This window comes from Hyla sarda, unplaced genomic scaffold (assembly GCF_029499605.1).
Source record: "Hyla sarda isolate aHylSar1 unplaced genomic scaffold, aHylSar1.hap1 scaffold_1166, whole genome shotgun sequence".
NCBI classification, from domain to species: Eukaryota; Metazoa; Chordata; class Amphibia; order Anura; family Hylidae; genus Hyla; species Hyla sarda.
This window is the reverse complement of record NW_026607788.1, coordinates 66,551-86,259: the sequence shown is the minus strand read 5'-3', so window position 1 is coordinate 86,259 and position 19,709 is coordinate 66,551. Positions and strand designations below refer to the sequence as shown.

Below are 19,709 nucleotides of genomic sequence, written 5' to 3'. Positions count from 1 at the left end.
CTAGGATATTCTGTGACTGCAGGGATTCAGGGATATTCTGTGACTGCAGGGATTCTGGGATATTCTGTGACTGCAGGGATTCTGGGATATTCTGTGACTGTAGAGATTCGGGGATATTCTGTGACTGTAGAGATTCTGGGATATTCTGTGACTGCAGGGATTCTGGGATATTCTGTGACTGCAGGGATCCTGGGATATTCTGTAACTGTAGAGATTCTGGGATATTCTGTGACTTCAGGGATCCTGGGATATTCTGTGACTGCAGGGATTCTGGGATATTCTGTGACTGCAGGGATTCTGGGATATTCTGTGACTGCAGGGATTCTGGGATATTCTGTGACTGCAGGGATTCTGGGATATCCTGTGATTGCAGGGATTCTGGGATATTCTTTGACTGCAGGGATTCTGGGATATTCTGTGACAGCAGCGATTCTGGGATGTTCTGTGACTGCAGGGTTTCTGGGATATTCTTTGACTGCAGAAATTCTGGGATATTCTGTGACTGCAGTGATTCTGGGATAATATGTGACACCAGTGATTCTGGGATATTCTGTGAATGAAGGGATTCTGGGATATTCTGTGACGGCAGGGATTCTGGGATATTCTGTGACTGCAGGGATTCTGGGATAATATGTGACTGCAGGGATCCTGGGATATATGACTACAACTCAGACCATCACCAATCCTTTACATCTGATCCATCATTGAGGTCTGTACCTGGGCAGGACACGGTGAAGCACTGCTGTGCCTCGCTCTCCTCCCCCCGACACTGTCTCAAGATATCACCGGATGGGTTGGTGCACACGCGGCGTCTGCTCTGTGTTCCGCTCCCACAGGATTCTGGGAAATTCTGTGACTGCAGGGATTCTGGGATATTCTGTGACTGCAGGGATTCTGGGATATTCTGCGACTGCAGGGATTCTGGGATATTCTGTGACTGATGTGATTCTGGAATATTTTGTGACTGCCGAGATCCTGGGATATTCTGTGACTGCAGAGATCCTGGGATATTCTGTGACTGCAAAGATTCTGGGATATTCTGTGACTGCAGGGATTCTGGGATATTCTGTGACTGTTGGGAATCTGGGATATTCTGTGACTGCTGGGATTCTGGGATATTCTGTGACTGCAGAGATTTTGGGATATTCTCTGACTGCAGGGATTCTGGGATATTCTATGACTGCAGGGATTCTGGGATATTCTGTGACTGCAGGGATTCTGGGATATTCTATGACTGCAGGGATTCTGGGATATTCTGTGACTGCAGGGATTCTGGGATATTCTGTGACTGTAGAGATTCTGGGATATCCTGTGACTAGAGATTCTGGAATATCCTGTGACTGCAGGGATACTGGAATGTTCTGTGACTGCAAAGATTCTGGAATATTCTGTGACTTCAGGGATCCTGGGATATTCTGTGACTGCAGGGAATCTGGGATATTCTGTGACTGCAGGGATTCTGGAATATTCTGTGACTGCAGGGATTCTAGGATATTCTGTGACTGCAGGTATTCTGGGTTATTCTGTGACTGCAGGGATTCTGGGATATTCTGTGACTGCAGGGATTCTGGCATATTCTGTGACTGCAGGGATTCTGGGATATTCTGTGACTGCAGGGATTCTGGGATAGTCTGTGACTGCAGAGATCCTGGGATATTCTGTGACTGCAGGGATTCTGGGATATTCTGTGACTGTAGAGATTCGGGGATATTCTGTGACTTCAGGGATTCTGGGATATTCTGTGACTGTAGAGATTCTGGGATATTCTGTGACTGCAGGGATTCAGGGATATTCTGTGACTGCAGGGATTCTGGGATATTCTGTGACTGCAGGGATTCTGGGATATTCTGTGACTGTAGAGATTCTGGGATATTCTGTGACTGTAGAGATTCTGGGATATTCTGTGACTGCAGGGATTCTGGAATATTCTGTGACTTCAGGGATCCTGGGATATTCTGTGACTGCAGGGATTCTGGGATATTCTGTGACTGCAGGGATTCTGGGTTATTCTGTGACTGCAGGGATTCTGGGATATTCTGTGACTGCAGGGATTCTGGGATATCCTGTGATTGCAGGGATTCTGGGATATTCTGTGACTGCAGGGATTCTGGGATATTCTGTGACAGCAGCGATTCTGGGATGTTCTGTGACTGCAGGGTTTCTGGGATATTCTTTGACTGTAGAAATTCTGGGATATTCTGTGACTGCAGTGATTCTGGGATAATATGTGACACCAGTGATTCTGGGATATTCTGTGACTGAAGGGATTCTGGGATATTCTGTGACGGCAGGGATTCTGGGATATTCTGTGACTGCAGGGATTCTGGGATAATATGTGACTGCAGGGATTCTGGGATATTCTGTGACTGTAGAAATTCTGGGATATTCTGTGACTGCAGGGATTCTGGGATAATATGTGACTGCAGGGATTCTGGGATAATATGTGACTGCAGGGATCCTGGGATATATGACTACAGGTCAGGCCATCACCAATCCTTTATATCTGATCCATCATTGAGGTCTGTACCTGGGCAGGACACGGTGAAGCACTGCTGTGCCTCGCTCTCCTCCCCCCGACACTGTCTCAAGATATCACCGGATGGGTTGGTGCACACGCGGCGTCTGCTCTGTGTTCCGCTCCCACAGGATTCTGGGAAATTCTGTGACTGCAGGGATTCTGGGATATTCTGTGACTGTAGGGATTCTGGGATATACTGTGACTGCAGGGATTCTGGGATATTCTGTGACTGTAGAGATTCGGGGATATTCTGTGACTTCAGGGATTCTGGGATATTCTGTGACTGTAGAGATTCTGGGATATTCTGTGACTGCAGGGATTCAGGGATATTCTGTGACTGCAGGGATTCTGGGATATTCTGTGACTGCAGGGATTCTGGGATATTCTGTGACTGTAGAGATTCGGGGATATTCTGTGACTGTAGAGATTCTGGGAAATTCTGTGACTGCAGGGATTCTGGGATATTCTGTGACTGCAGGGATTCTGGGATATACTGTGACTGCAGGGATTCTGGGATATTCTGTGACTGCAAGGATTCTGGGATATTCTGTGACTGCAGGGATTCTGGGATATTCTGTGACTGCAGGGATTCTGGGATATTCTGTGACTGCAGGGATTCTGGGATATACTGTGACTGCAGGGATTCTGGGATATTCTTTGACTGCAGGGATTCTGGTATATTCTGTGACTGCAGGGATTCTGGGATATTCTGTGACTGCTGGGATCTTGCAATATTCTGTGACTGCAGGGATTCTGGGATATTCTGTGACTGCAGGGATTCTGGTATATTCTGTGATTGCAGGGATTCCCCGATATTCTGTGATTGCAGAGACCCTGGGATATTCTGTGACTGCCGGGATTCTGGGATATTCTGTGACTGCAGGGATTCAGGGATATTCTGTGACTGCTGGGATTCTGGGATATTCTGTGACTGCAGGGATTCTGGGATATTCTGTGACTACAGGGATTCTGGGATATTCTGTGACTGCAGGGATTCTGGGATATTCTGTGACTGCAGGGATTCAGGGATATTCTGTGACTGCAGGGATTCTGGGATATTCTGTGACTGCAGGGATTCTGGGATATTCTGTGACTGCAGGGATTCTGGGATATTCCGTGACTGCAGGGATTCTGGGATATTCTGTGACTGCAGGGATTCTGGGATATTCTGTGACTGCAGGGATTCTGGGATATTCTGTGACTGCAGGGATTATGGGATATTCTGTGACTGCGGGGATTCTGGGATATTCTGTGACTGTAGAGATTCTGGGATATTCTGTGACTTCAGGGATTCTGGGATAATATGTGACTGTAGAGATTCTGGGATATTCTGTGACTGCAGGGATTCTGGGATATTCTGTGACTGTAGAGATTCTGGGATATTCTGTGACTGCAGGGATTCAGGGATATTCTGTGACTGCAGGGATTCTGGGATATTCTGTGACTGCAGGGATTCTGGGATATTCTGTGACTGCAGGGATTCTGGGATATTCTGTGACTGCAGGGATTCTGGGATATTCTGTGACTGTAGAGATTCTGGGATATTCTGTGATTGCAGGGATTCTGGGATATTCTGTGACTGCAGGGATTCTGGGATATTCTGTGACTGCAGGGATTCTGGGATATTCTGTGACTGCAGGGATTCTGGGATATTCTGTGACTGCAGGGATTCTGGGATATTCTGTGACTGCAGGGATTCATGGATATTCTGTGACTGCAGTGATCCTGGAATATTCTGTGACGGTAGTGATCCTGGAATATTCTGTGAATTCAGGGATCCTGGAATATTCCGTGACTGCAGAGATCCTGGGATATTCTGTGACTACAGGGATTCTGGGATAATATGTGACTGCAGGGATTCTGGGATATTCTGTGACTGCAGGGATTCTGGGATATTCTGTAACTGTAGAGATTCTGGGATATTCTGTGACTGCGGGGATTCTGGGTTATTCTGTGACTGCAGGCATTCTGGGATATTCTGTGACTGCAGGGATCCTGGGATATTCTGTAACTGTAGAGATTCTGGGATATTCTGTGACTGCGGGATTCTGGGATATTCTGTGACTACAGGGATTCTGGGAAATTCTGTGACTGTAGAGATTCTGGGATATTCTGTGACTTCAGGGATTCTGGGATAATATGTGACTGTAGAGATTCTGGGATATTCTGTGACTGCAGGGATTCTGGGATATTCTGTGACTGTAGAGATTCTGGGATATTCTGTGACTGCAGGGATTCAGGGATATTCTGTGACTGCAGGGATTCTGGGATATTCTGTGACTGCAGGGATTCTGGGATATTCTGTGACTGCAGGGATTCTGGGATATTCTGTGACTGCAGGGATTCTGGGATATTCTGTGACTGTAGAGATTCTGGGATATTCTGTGATTGCAGGGATTCTGGGATATTCTGTGACTGCAGGGATTCTGGGATATTCTGTGACTGCAGGGATTCTGGGATATTCTGTGACTGCAGGGATTCTGGGATATTCTGTGACTGCAGGGATTCATGGATATTCTGTGACTGCAGTGATCCTGGAATATTCTGTGACGGTAGTGATCCTGGAATATTCTGTGAATTCAGGGATCCTGGAATATTCCGTGACTGCAGAGATCCTGGGATATTCTGTGACTACAGGGATTCTGGGATAATATGTGACTGCAGGGATTCTGGGATATTCTGTGACTGCAGGGATTCTGGGATATTCTGTAACTGTAGAGATTCTGGGATATTCTGTGACTGCGGGGATTCTGGGTTATTCTGTGACTGCAGGCATTCTGGGATATTCTGTGACTGCAGGGATCCTGGGATATTCTGTAACTGTAGAGATTCTGGGATATTCTGTGACTGCGGGATTCTGGGATATTCTGTGACTACAGGGATTCTGGGAAATTCTGTGACTACAGGGATTCTGGGATATTCTGTGACTGTAGAGATTCTGGGATATTCTGTGACTGCAGGGATTCTGGGATAATACGTGACTGCAGAGATCCTGGGATATTCTGTGACTGCAGGGATTCTGGAATATTCTGTGACTGATGTGATTCTGGGATATTCTGTGACTGCAGGGATTCTGGGATATTCTGTGACTGCAGAGAATCTGGGATATTCTGTGACTGCGGGGATTCTGGGATATTCTGTGACTGCTGGGATTCTGGGATATTCTGTGACTGCAGGGATTCTGGGATATTCTGTGACTGCAGGGATTCTGGGATATTCTGTGACTGCAGGGATTCTGGGATATCATGTGACTGCAGGGATTCTGGGATATTCTGTGACTGCAGGGATCCTGGGATATTCTGTAACTGTAGAGATTCTGGGATATTCTGTGACTGCGGGGATTCTGGGATATTCTGTGACTACAGGGATTCTGGGATATTCTGTGACTACAGGGATTCTGGAATATTCTGTGACTGTAGAGATTATGGGATATTCTTTGACTGCAGAGATTCTGGGATATTCTGTGACTGCAGAGATTCTGGGATATTCTGTGACTGCAGGGATTCTGGGATATTCTGTGACTGCAGGGATTCTGGGATATTCTGTGACTACAGGGATTCTGGGATATTCTGTGACTGCAGGGATTCTGGTATATTCTGTGATTGCAGGGATCCTGGGATATTCTGTGACTGCAGGGATTCTGGGATAATATGTGACTGCAGGGATTCTGGGATAATATGTGACTGCAGTGATCCTGGGATATATGACTACAGCTCAGGCCATCACCAATCCTATATATCTGATCCATCATTGAGGTCTGTACCTGGGCAGGACACGGTGAAGCACTGCTGTGCCTCGCTCTCCTCCCCCCGACACTGTCTCAGGATATCACCGGATGGGTTGGTGCACACGCGGCGTCTGCTCTGTGTTCCGCTCCCACAGGATTGGCTGCAGTCGCTCCATGGCCCCCATGGACTCCAGAATCCACATTCCTTCTCATCGGAGCCTACAGGGCCCAAAGATTCATCCTCACAGTCAGGGACCCCATTACAGACCTAGAGACATAACAATTCTGTCAGGAGGACATGTGCCGCAAACCGCACCTCATATATTATACCGCACACCTCATATCATATACCGCACACCTCATACATAATACCGTACACCTCATATATTATACCGCACACCTCATATATTATACCGTACACCTGATATCATATACCGCACACCTCATATATTATACCGCACACCTCATATCATATACCGCACACCTCATATATTATACCGCACACCTCATATATTATACTGCACACCTCATATATTATACCGCACACCTCATATATTATACCGCTCACAGCATATATTATACCTCCCACATCATATATTATACCGTACACCTCATATCATATACCACACACCTCATATATTATACCGCACACCTCATATATTATACCGTACACTTCATATCATATACCGCACACCTCATTTATTATACCGTACACCTCATATCATATACCGCACACCTCATATATTATACCGTACACCTCATATCATATACCGCACACCTCATATCATATGCCGCACACCTCATATTATAACGTACACCTCATATCATATACCGCACACCTCATATATTATACCGCACACCTCATATCATATATACCGCACCCCTCATATATTATACCGCACACAGCATATATTATACCTCACACATCATATATTATACCGCACACCTCATATATTATACCGCACACCTCATATATTATACGGCACACCTCATATCATATACCGCACACCTCATATATTATACCTCACACAGCATATATTATACCGCACACCTCATATATTATACCGCACACATCATATATTAAACCGCACACCTCTTATATTATACAGCACACCTCATATCATATACCGCACACCTCATATATTATACCGCACACCTCATATATTATACCGCACACCTCATATATTATACCGCACACCTCATATATTATACCGCACACCTCATATCATATACCGCACACCTCATATCATATACCGCACACCTCATATCATATACCGCACACCTCATATCATATACCGCACACCTCATATATTATACCGTACACCTCATATATTATACCGTACACCTCATATATTATACCGCACACCTCATATATTATACCGTACACCTAATATCATATACCGCACACCTCATATATTATACCGCACACCTCATATCATATACCGCACACCTCATATATTATACCACACACCTCATATATTATACCGCACACCTCATATATTATACCACACACCTCATATATTATACCGCACTCCTCATATATTATACCGCACACCTCATATATTATACCGCACACAGCATATATTATACCTCACACATCATATATTATACCGTACACCTCATATCATATACCGCACACCTCATATATTATACCACACACCTCATATCTTATACCGCACACCTCATGCATTATACCGCCCACCTCATATATTATACCACACACCTCATATCTTATACCGCACACATCATATCTTATACCGCACACATCATATCTTATACCGCACACATCATATCTTATACCGCACACATCATTTCTTATGCCGCACATTTCATATATTATACCGCACACCTCATATCATATACCGCACACCTCATATATTATATCGCACACCTCATATCATATACCGCACACCTCATATATTATACCGCACACCTCATATCTTATACCGCACACCTCATATCTTATACTGCACATTTCATATATTATACCGCACACCTCATATATTATACCGTACACCTGATATCATATACCGCACACCTGATATATTATACCGCACACCTCATATCATATACCGCACACCTCATATATTATACCGCACACCTCATATCATATACCGCACACCTCATACGTTATACCGTACACCTCATATATTATACCGCACACCTCATATCATATACCGCACACCTCATATATTATACCGCACACCTCATATATTATGCCGCACACAGCATATATTATACCTCACACATCATATATTATACCGTACACCTCATATCATATACCGCACACCTCATATATTATACCGCACACCTCATATATTATACCGTACACTTCATATCATATACCGCACACCTCATTTATTATACCGTACACCTCATATCATATACCAAACACCTGATATATTATACCGCACACCTGATATATTATACCGCACACCTCATATCATATACCGCACACCTCACACATTATACCGTACACCTCATATATTATACCGCACACCTCATATATTATACCGTACACCTGATATCATATACCGCACACCTGATATATTATACCGCACACCTCATATCATATACCGCACACCTCATATATTATACCGCACACCTCATATAATATACCGCACACCTCATATATTATACCGCACACCTCATATATTATACCGCACACAGCATATATTATACCTCACACCTCATATATTATACCGTACACTTCATATCATATACCGCACACCTCATTTATTATACCGTACACCTCATATCATATACCGCACACCTCATATATTATACCGTACACCTCATATCATATACCGCACACCTCATTTATTATACCATACACCTCATATCATATACCGCACACCTCATATATTATACCGCACACAGCATATATTATACCGTATACCTCATATCATATACCGCACACCTCATATTATAACGTACACCTCATATCATATACCGCACACCTCATATATTAAACCGCACACCTCATATCATATATACTGCACCCCTCATATATTATACCGCACACAGCATATATTATACCTCACACATCATATATTATACCGCACACCTCATATATTATACCGCACACCTCATATATTATACGGCACACCTCATATCATATACCGCACACCTCATATATTATACCACATACCTCATATATTATACCTCACACAGCATATATTATACCGCACACCTCATATATTATACCGCACACATCATATATTAAACCGCACACCTCTTATATTATACAGCACACCTCATATCATATACCGCACACCTCATATATTATACCGCACACCTCATATATTATACCGCACTCTTTATATATTATACCGCACACCTCATATATTATACCGCACACCTCATATATTATACCGCACACCTCATATCATATACCGCACACCTCATATCATATACCGCACACCTCATATATTATATCGCACACCTCATATATTATACCGCACTCCTCATATATTATACAGCACACCTCATATCATATACCGCACACCTCATATATTATATCGCACACCTCATATATTATACCGCACTCCTCATATATTATACCGCACACCTCATATATTATACCGCACACCTCATATATTATACCGCACACCTCATATCATATACCGCACACCTCATATCATATACCGCACACCTCATATCATATACCGCACACCTCATATATTATACCGTACACCTCATATATTATACCGTACACCTCATATATTATACCGCACACCTCATATATTATACCGTACACCTCATATATTATACCGCACACCTCATATATTATACCGTACACCTAATATCATATACCGCACACCTCATATATTATACCGCACACCTCATATCATATACCGCACACCTCATATATTATACCACACACCTCATATATTATACCGCACACCTCATATATTATACCACACACCTCATATATTATACCGCACTCCTCATATATTATACCGCACACCTCATATATTATACCGCACACAGCATATATTATACCTCACACATCATATATTATACCGTACACCTCATATCATATACCGCACACCTCATATATTATACCACACACCTCATATCTTATACCGCACACCTCATACATTATACCGCCCACCTCATATATTATACCACACACCTCATATCTTATACCGCACACATCATATCTTATACCGCACACATCATATCTTATACCGCACACATCATTTCTTATGCCGCACATTTCATATATTATACCGCACACCTCATATCATATACCGCACACCTCATATATTATACCGCACACCTCATATCTTATACCGCACACCTCATATCTTATACCGCACATTTCATATATTATACCGCACACCTCATATATTATACCGCACACCTCATATCTTATACCGCACACATCATATCGTATACCGCACACATCATTTCTTATGCCGCACATTACATATATTATACCGCACACCTCATATCATATACCGCACACCTCATATATTATATCGCACACCTCATATCATATACCGCACACCTCATATATTATACCGCACACCTCATATCTTATACCGCACAACTCATATCTTATACCGCACATTTCATATATTATACCGCACACCTCATATATTATACCGCACACCTCATATCTTATACCGCACACCTCATATCTTATAGCGCACATTTCATATATTATACCGCACATTTCATATATTATACCGCACACCTCATATCATATACCGCACACCTCATATATTATACCGCACTCCTCATATATTATACCGCACTCTTTATATATTATACCGCACACCTCATATATTATACCGCACACCTCATATCTTATACCGCACACCTCAAATATTATACCGCACACCTCATATCATATACCGCACACCTCATATATTATACCGCACACCTCATATATTATACCGCACACCTCATATATTATACCGCACTCCTCATATATTATACCGCACACCTCATATATTATACCGCACACCTCATATATTATACCGCACTCCTCATATATTATACCGCACTCCTCATATATTATACCGCACTCCTCATATATTATACCACACACCTCATATATTATAAAGCACACTTCATATCATATACCGCACACAACATATATTATACCTCACACCTCATGTCTCATGTCTCACACCTCATGTCTCATGTCTCGCACCTCATGCCCCATGTCTCACACCTCACACCTCATGTTTCATTTCTCACACCTCACTCCCCATGTCTCGCACCTAATGCCCCATGTCTCACACCTCATGTCTCATGTCTCGCACCTAATGCCCCATGTCTCACACCTTACACCTCATGTTTCATTTCTCACACCTCACTCCCCATGTCTCACACCTCATGTCTCACACCTCACTCCCCATGTCTCGCACCTCATGTTTCATTTCTCACACCTCACTCCCCATGTCTCGCACCTAATGCCCCATGTCTCACACCTCATGTCTCATGTCTCATGTCTCACACCTCATGTCTCACACCTCACTCCCCATGTCTCACACCTCATGTCTCACACCTCACACCTCATGTCTCATGTCTCACACCTCACACCTCATGTCTCATGTCTCACACCTCACTCCCCATGTCTCGCACCTAATGCCCCATGTCTCACACCTCATGTCTCATGTCTCACACCTCACTTCCCATGTCTCGCACCTAATGCCCCATGTCTCACACATCACTCCCTATGTCTCACACCTCATGTCTCATGTCTCACACCTCATGTCTCGCACCTAATGCCCCATGTCTCACACCTCATGTCTCATGTCTCACACCTAATGCCCCATGTCTCACACCTCATGTCTCATGTCTCACACCTCATGTCTCATGTCTCACACCTCATGTCTCATGTCTCGCACCTAATGCCCCATGTCTCACACCTCACACCTCATGTCTCATTTCTCACACCTCACTCCCCATGTCTCGCACCTAATGCCCCATGTCTCACACCTCATGTCTCACACCTCACTCCCCATGTCTCGCACCTAATGCCCCATGTCTCACACCTCATGTCTCATGTCTCACACCTCACTCCCCATGTGTCGCACCTAATGCCCCATGTCTCACACCTCACTCCCCATGTCTCGCACCTAATGCCCCATGTCTCACACCTCATGTCTCATGTCTCACACCTCACTTCCCATGTCTCGCACCTAATGCCCCATGTCTCACACATCACTCCCTATGTCTCACACCTCATGTCTCACACCTCACACCTCACTCCCCATGTCTCACACCTCACTCCCCATGTCTCACACCTCACACCTCATGTCTCATGTCTCACACCTCACTTCCCATGTCTCGCACCTAATGCCCCATGTCTCACACCTCACTCCCTATGTCTCACACCTCATGTCTCACACCTAATGCCCCATGTCTCACACCTCATGTCTCATGTCTCACACATCACTCCCTATGTCTCACACCTCATGTCTCATGTCTCACACCTCACTCCCCATGTCTCGCACCTAATGCCCCATGTCTCACACCTCATGTCTCACACCTCACTCCCCATGTCTCACACCTCATGTCTCATGTCTCACACCTCACTCCCCATGTCTCGCACCTAATGCCCCATGTCTCACACCTCATGTCTCATGTCTCACACCTCACTTCCCATGTCTCGCACCTAATGCCCCATGTCTCACACCTCACTCCCTATGTCTCACACCTCATGTCTCATGTCTCACACCTCATGTCTCACACCTAATGCCCCATGTCTCACACCTCATGTCTCATGTCTCACACCTAATGCTCCATGTCTCACACCTCATGTCTCATGTCTCACACCTCATGTCTCATGTCTCGCACCTAATGCCCCATGTCTCACACCTCACACCTCATGTCTCATTTCTCACACCTCACTCCCCATGTCTCGCACCTAATGCCCCATGTCTCACACCTCACACCTCATGTCTCATGTCTCACACCTCACTTCCCATGTCTCGCACCTAATGCCCCATGTCTCACACCTCACTCCCTATGTCTCACACCTCATGTCTCACACCTAATGCCCCATGTCTCACACCTCATGTCTCATGTCTCACACATCACTCCCTATGTCTCACACCTCATGTCTCATGTCTCACACCTCACTCCCTATGTCTCGCACCTAATGCCCCATGTCTCACACCTCATGTCTCACACCTCACTCCCCATGTCTCGCACCTCATGTCTCACACCTCACTCCCCATGTCTCACACCTAATGCCCCATGTCTCACACCTCATGTCTCACACCTCACTCCCCATGTCTCGCACCTCATGTCTCACACCTCACTCCCCATGTCTCACACCTAATGCCCCATGTCTCACACCTCATGTCTCATGTCTCACACCTCATGTCTCATGTCTCACACATCACTCCCTATGTCTCGCACCTCATGTCTCACACCTCACTCCCTATGTCTCGCACCTTATGTCTCATGTCTCACACATCACTCCCTATGTCTCGCACCTCATGTCTCACACCTCACTCCCCATGTCTCGCACCTAATGCCCCATGTCTCACACCTCATGTCTCACACCTCACTCCCCATGTCTCACACCTCACTCCCTATGTCTCGCACCTCACTCCCCATGTCTCACACCTCACTCCCTATGTCTCGCACCTAATGCCCCATGTCTCACACCTCATGTCTCACACCTCACTCCCCATGTCTCACACCTCATGTCTCGCACCTAATGCCCCATGTCTCACACCTCATGTACCTGTTTAAACAAGAGGCAGCGCCCATCTGGGCACACGTATTCGGGGCAGCTGGTTGGAGACGTCTGGTTGGGTGACGCTGGTGAAGTGACCGGACTCTTTTCTACAAGGGAAGGAAATGTAGATAAAATGGAGGAGACATGATGGTGCCCCTCAGTTATTATGGGGGTCCTCACACTGCAGGCTACATATAACCCATCTGTGACCATGAGGACAACTGGTTTATTTCTGGTCATAGCCCGGACTATCATGGTGGTTCCTGGAGTTCTGCTTATAGTCCAGGGACAGTGCGAGATCCGGTCACTATCTCTGTAATTGGTCATTGAGGTCAGGTGACCACAGTCCATATGGGGCTCCCATAAGGTAAGTGTGCGTCATATCCATGACCAGTCATCCACCATTGAGAGAAGGCAGAAGAACGTGCACTCAAGATGGCCGGCTGTCTTATAATGTTCCGTCCTCCTGTACCTATGATACAAACACTGACCCATCCATGGACGGCGACCGACACTTATATCGTCCTTTCTATGGTCAGACGCCTCCAAACACGGATATCAGGCCCTGACCCCCTCAGATGCCCCATATCCGGGCTCTCACCACACGTCTTCTCATCTTCTCCCTGAGGACAGTCGGGGGCGCCATCACACACCAGAGAGATGTTCACACACATCCTATTGGCGCAGATGAAGTGTCCGGGACAGGGGGGAATCTGAGCCGAACCTGAGGATGATCAAACGTCATTGTACAGTGGAACACGAGAGCCCCAGGGGCCCCACATCTCATCATATCATAGACTACATAACAGTACCGTGCAGGATATGGCGGTGAAGGGTCTTACCGCAGTTGTCCATGCTTTCATCTGACTGGTCGTGGCAGTGAGGGACGCCATCACACAGGTGGCCGTAGCCGATACATTCCCCGCTCACTGGGCACTTGTAGTGGTCCAGGTCACAGGTTCTGTTACAGTCATGTTCATCACTGGCGTCCATACAGTCCACCTCGTGGTCACACAGCCAGCCCCGGGGTCTGCACTCTCCACTGCCGCACTGGAACTCGTACCGCCCGCACCGTCTCCCGGGTATACCGGCTAAAGAAGGGGAAGACAATTGGGGGATTTATCCGGATTGTGGCGTCCAACGCATCTCAAATTTATCAAAATGTCGGCAGGTGGGGCTCTAGAGTGACGGCAGGCGGGGATCTAGAGTGACGGCAGGCGGGGATCTAGAGTGACGGCAGGCGGGGATCTAGAGTGACAGCAGGTGGGGATCTAGAGTGACGGCAGGCGGGGATCTAGAATGACGGCAGGCGAGGATCTAGAGTGACGGCAGGCGAGGATCTAGAGTGACGGCAGGCAGGGATCTAGAGTGACGGCAGGCAGGGATCTAGAGTGACGGCAGGCGGTGATCTAGAGTGACGGCAGGCGGGGATCTAGAGTGACGGCAGGCGGGGATCTAGAGTGACGGCAGGCGGGGATCTAGAGTGACGGCAGGCGGGGATCTAGAGTGACGGCAGGTGGGGATCTAGAGTGATGGGAGGCAGGGATCTAGAGTGACAGCAGGCAGAGATCTAGAGTGATGGGAGGCGGGGATCTAGAGTGACGGCACAAAAAGATCTAGAGTGAGAGCAGGCAAAGATCTAGAGTGACGGCAGGCAAAGATCTAGAGTGACAGCAGGCAGGGATCTAGAGTGATGGGAGGCAGGGATCTAGAGTGACAGAAGGCAGGGATCTAGAGTGATGGGAGGCAGGGATCTAGAGTGACGGGAGGCAGGGATCTAGAGTGACGGGAGGCGGGGATCTAGAGTGACGGGAGGCAGGGATCTAGAGTGACAGCAGGCAAAGATCTAGAGTGACAGCAGGCGGCGATCTAGCATGATGGCAGGTGGCGATCTAGAGTGACGGCAGGTGGCGATCTAGAGTGACGGCAGGCGGTGATCTAGAGTGACGGCAGGCAATGATCTAGAGTGACGGCAGGCGGTGACCTAGAGTGACGGCAGGTGAGGATCTAGAGTGACGGCAGGCAGGGATCTAGAGTAACAGCAGGGAACTGGAGTGACAGCAGGTGGGGATCTAGAGTGGTGGCAGGTGGGGATCTAGAGTGATGGGAGTCAGGAATCTGGAGTGACAGCAGGCAGGGATGTAGAGTGACAGCAGGCAGGGATCTAGAGTGACAGCAGGCGGGGATCTAGAGTGGCCGCAGGCCGGGATCTAGAGTGACAGCAGGAATCTGGAGTGATGGCAGGCGGGGATCTAAAGTGACAGCAGGGATCTGGAGTGACAGCAGGTGGGGATCTAGAGTGACGGCAGGCGGGGATCTAGAGTGACAGCAGGCAGGGATCTAGGGTGACAGCAGGCAGGGATCTAGAGTGACAGCAGGCAGGGATCTAGAGTGACAGCGGGGATCTGGAGTAACGGCAGGCAGGGATCTAGAGTGACAGCAGGCAGGGATCTAGAGTGACAGCAGGGATCTGGAGTGACAGCAGGTGGGGATCTAGAGTGACGGCAGGTGGGGATCTAGAGTGACGGCAGGCGGGGATCTAGAGTGACAGCAGGCGGGGATCTAGGGTGACAGCAGGCGGGGATCCAGTGTGATATGAGAAAATAATATAGTAAGACAGGAGACCAGGATCTAGAATATGGAATAGGGATGTAGAGTGACAGGTGTCAAGGAATACAGAGAATGGGGATTTAGATAAAAAGGATCCAGTGATGGGGGACCGTGATAAGGATCCAGTTATGGGGACTGTGATAAGGATCCAGTGATGGGGACTGTGATGAGGATCCAGTGATGGGGGACTGTGATAAGGATCCAGTGATGGGGACTATCATAAGGATCCAGTGATGGGGACTGTGTGATGGGGACTCTAGAGTGATGGGAGGCAGGGATCTAGAGTGACAGCAGGCAGGGATCTAGAGTGATGGGAGGCGGGGATCTAGAGTGACAACACAAAAAGATCTAGAGTGACAGCAGGCAAAGATCTAGAGTGACGGCAGGCAAAGATCTAGAGTGACAGCAGGCAGGGATCTAGAGTGACAGCAGGCAGGGATCTAGAGTGATGGGAGGCAGGGATCTAGAGTGATGGGAGGCAGGGATCTAGAGTGACAGCAGGCGGTGATCTAGAGTGACGGCAGGCGGGGATCTAGAGTGACGGCAGGCGGGCATCTAGAGTGACGGCAGGCGGGGATCTAGAGTGACGGCAGGTGGGGATCTAGAGTGATGGGAGGCAAGGATCTAGAGTGACAGCAGGCAGGGATCTAGAGTGATGGGAGGCGGGGATCTAGAGTGAAGGCACAAAAAGATCTAGAGTGAGAGCAGGCAAAGATCTAGAGTGACGGCAGGCAAAGATCTAGAGTGACAGCAGGCAGGGATCTAGAGTGATGGGAGGCAGGGATCTAGAGTGACAGCAGGCGGCGATCTAGCATGACGGCAGGTGGCGATCTAGAGTGACGGCAGGTGGCGATCTAGAGTGACGGCAGGCGGTGATCTAGAGTGACGGCAGGCAATGATCTAGAGTGACGGCAGGCGGTGACCTAGAGTGACAGCAGGTGAGGATCTAGAGTGACGGCAGGCAGGGATCTAGAGTAACAGCAGGGAACTGGAGTGACAGCAGGTGGGGATCTAGAGTGGTGGCAGGTGGGGATCTAGAGTGATGGGAGTCAGGAATCTGGAGTGACAGCAGGCAGGGATGTAGAGTGACAGCAGGCAGGGATCTAGAGTGACAGCAGGCGGGGATCTAGAGTGGCCGCAGGCAGGGATCTAGAGTGACAGCAGGAATCTGGAGTGATGGCAGGCGGGGATCTAAAGTGACAGCAGGGATCTGGAGTGACAGCAGGTGAGGATCTAGAGTGACGGCAGGCAGGGATCTAGAGTGACAGCAGGCAGGGATCTAGGGTGACAGCAGGCAGGGATCTAGAGTGACAGCAGGCAGGGATCTAGAGTGACAGCGGGGATCTGGAGTAACGGCAGGCAGGGATCTAGAGTGACAGCAGGCAGGGATCTAGAGTGACAGCAGGGATCTGGAGTGACAGCAGGTGGGGATCTAGAGTGACGGCAGGTGGGGATCTAGAGTGACGGCAGTCTGGGATCTAGAGTGACAGCAGGCGGGGATCTAGGGTGACAGCAGGCGGGGATCCAGTGTGATATGAGAAAATAATATAGTAAGACAGGAGACCAGGATCTAGAATATGGAATAGGGATGTAGAGTGACAGGTGTCAAGGAATACAGAGAATGGGGATTTAGATAAAAAGGATCCAGTGATGGGGGACCGTGATAAGGATCCAGTTATGGGGACTGTGATAAGGATCCAGTGATGGGGACTGTGATGAGGATCCAGTGATGGGGGACTGTGATAAGGATCCAGTGATGGGGACTATCATAAGGATCCAGTGATGGGGACTGTGTGATGGGGACTCTAGAGTGATGGGAGGCAGGGATCTAGAGTGACAGCAGGCAGGGATCTAGAGTGATGGGAGGCGGGGATCTAGAGTGACAACACAAAAAGATCTAGAGTGACAGCAGGCAAAGATCTAGAGTGACGGCAGGCAAAGATCTAGAGTGACAGCAGGCAGGGATCTAGAGTGACAGCAGGCAGGGATCTAGAGTGACAGCAGGCAGGGATCTAGAGTGATGGGAGGCAGGGATCTAGAGTGATGGGAGGCAGGGATCTAGAGTGACAGCAGGCGGTGATCTAGAGTGACAGTAGGTGGTGATCTAGAGTGACGGCAGGCGGTGATCTAGAGTGACGGCAGGCAGGGATCTAGAGTAACATCAGGAATCTGGAGTGACAGCAGGCAGGGATCTAGAGTGACAGCAGGCGGGAATCTAGAGTGACAGCAGGCGGGAATCTAGAGTGACAGCAGGCGGGGATCTAGAGTGACCGCAGGCAGGGATCTAGAGTGACAGCAGGAATCTGGAGTGACAGCAGGTGGGGATCTAAAGTGACAGCAGGGATCTGGAGTAACAGCAGGTGGGGATCTAGAGTGACGGCAGGCAGGGATCTAGAGTGGCAGCAGGCAGGGATCTAGAGTGACAGCAGGCAGGGATCTAGAGTGGCAGCGGGGATCTGGAGTGACGGCAGGCAGGGATCTAGAGTGACAGCAGGCAGGGATCTAGAGTGACAGCAGGGATCTGGAGTGACAGCAGGTGGGGATCTAGAGTGATGGCAGGTGGAGATCTAGAGTGACGGCAGGCCAGGATCTAGAGTGACGGCAGGCCGGGATCTAGAGTGACGGGGCGGCCGGGATCTAGAGTGACGGCAGGCGGGGATCTAGAATGACAGCTGGCGGGGATCTAGGGTGACAGCAGGTGGGGATCTAGGGTGACAGCAAACAGGGATCCAGTGTGATATGAGAAAATGATATAATAAAACAGGAGACCAGGATCTAGAATATGGAATAGGGATGTAGAGTGACAGGTGTCAAGGAATACAGAGAATGAGGATTTAGATAAAAAGGATCCAGTGATGGGGGACCGTGATAAAGATCCAGTTATGGGGACCGTGATAAGGATCCAGTGATGGGGACTGTGATTAGGATCCAGTGATGGGGGAATGTGATAAGGATCCAGTGATGGGGGACTGTGATAAGGATCCAGTGATGGGGACTGTGATAAGGATCCAGTGATGGGGACTATCATAAGGATCCAGTGATGGGGACTATCATAAGGATCCAGTGATGGGGACTGTGATAAGGATCCAGTGATGGGAACTGTGATAAGGATCCAGTGATGGGGACTGTTATAAGGATCCAGT

The 19,709-nt window shown here is 47.7% G+C and overlaps 1 protein-coding gene across 1 annotated transcript in view; it reads right to left on the bottom strand.

The window, feature by feature from the left end:
* LOC130302431 (SCO-spondin-like) overlaps window positions 1–19,709 on the bottom strand; it is a gene marked incomplete at its 3' end in the record, with an annotated part of 101,999 nt that overhangs the window by 28,905 nt on the left and 53,385 nt on the right. Inside the window, 4 exon segments of the mRNA XM_056551711.1 lie at window positions 6,282–6,513; window positions 13,963–14,063; window positions 14,558–14,680; window positions 14,799–15,047. Coding sequence (XP_056407686.1) covers window positions 6,282–6,513; window positions 13,963–14,063; window positions 14,558–14,680; window positions 14,799–15,047 — 705 coding nt within the window.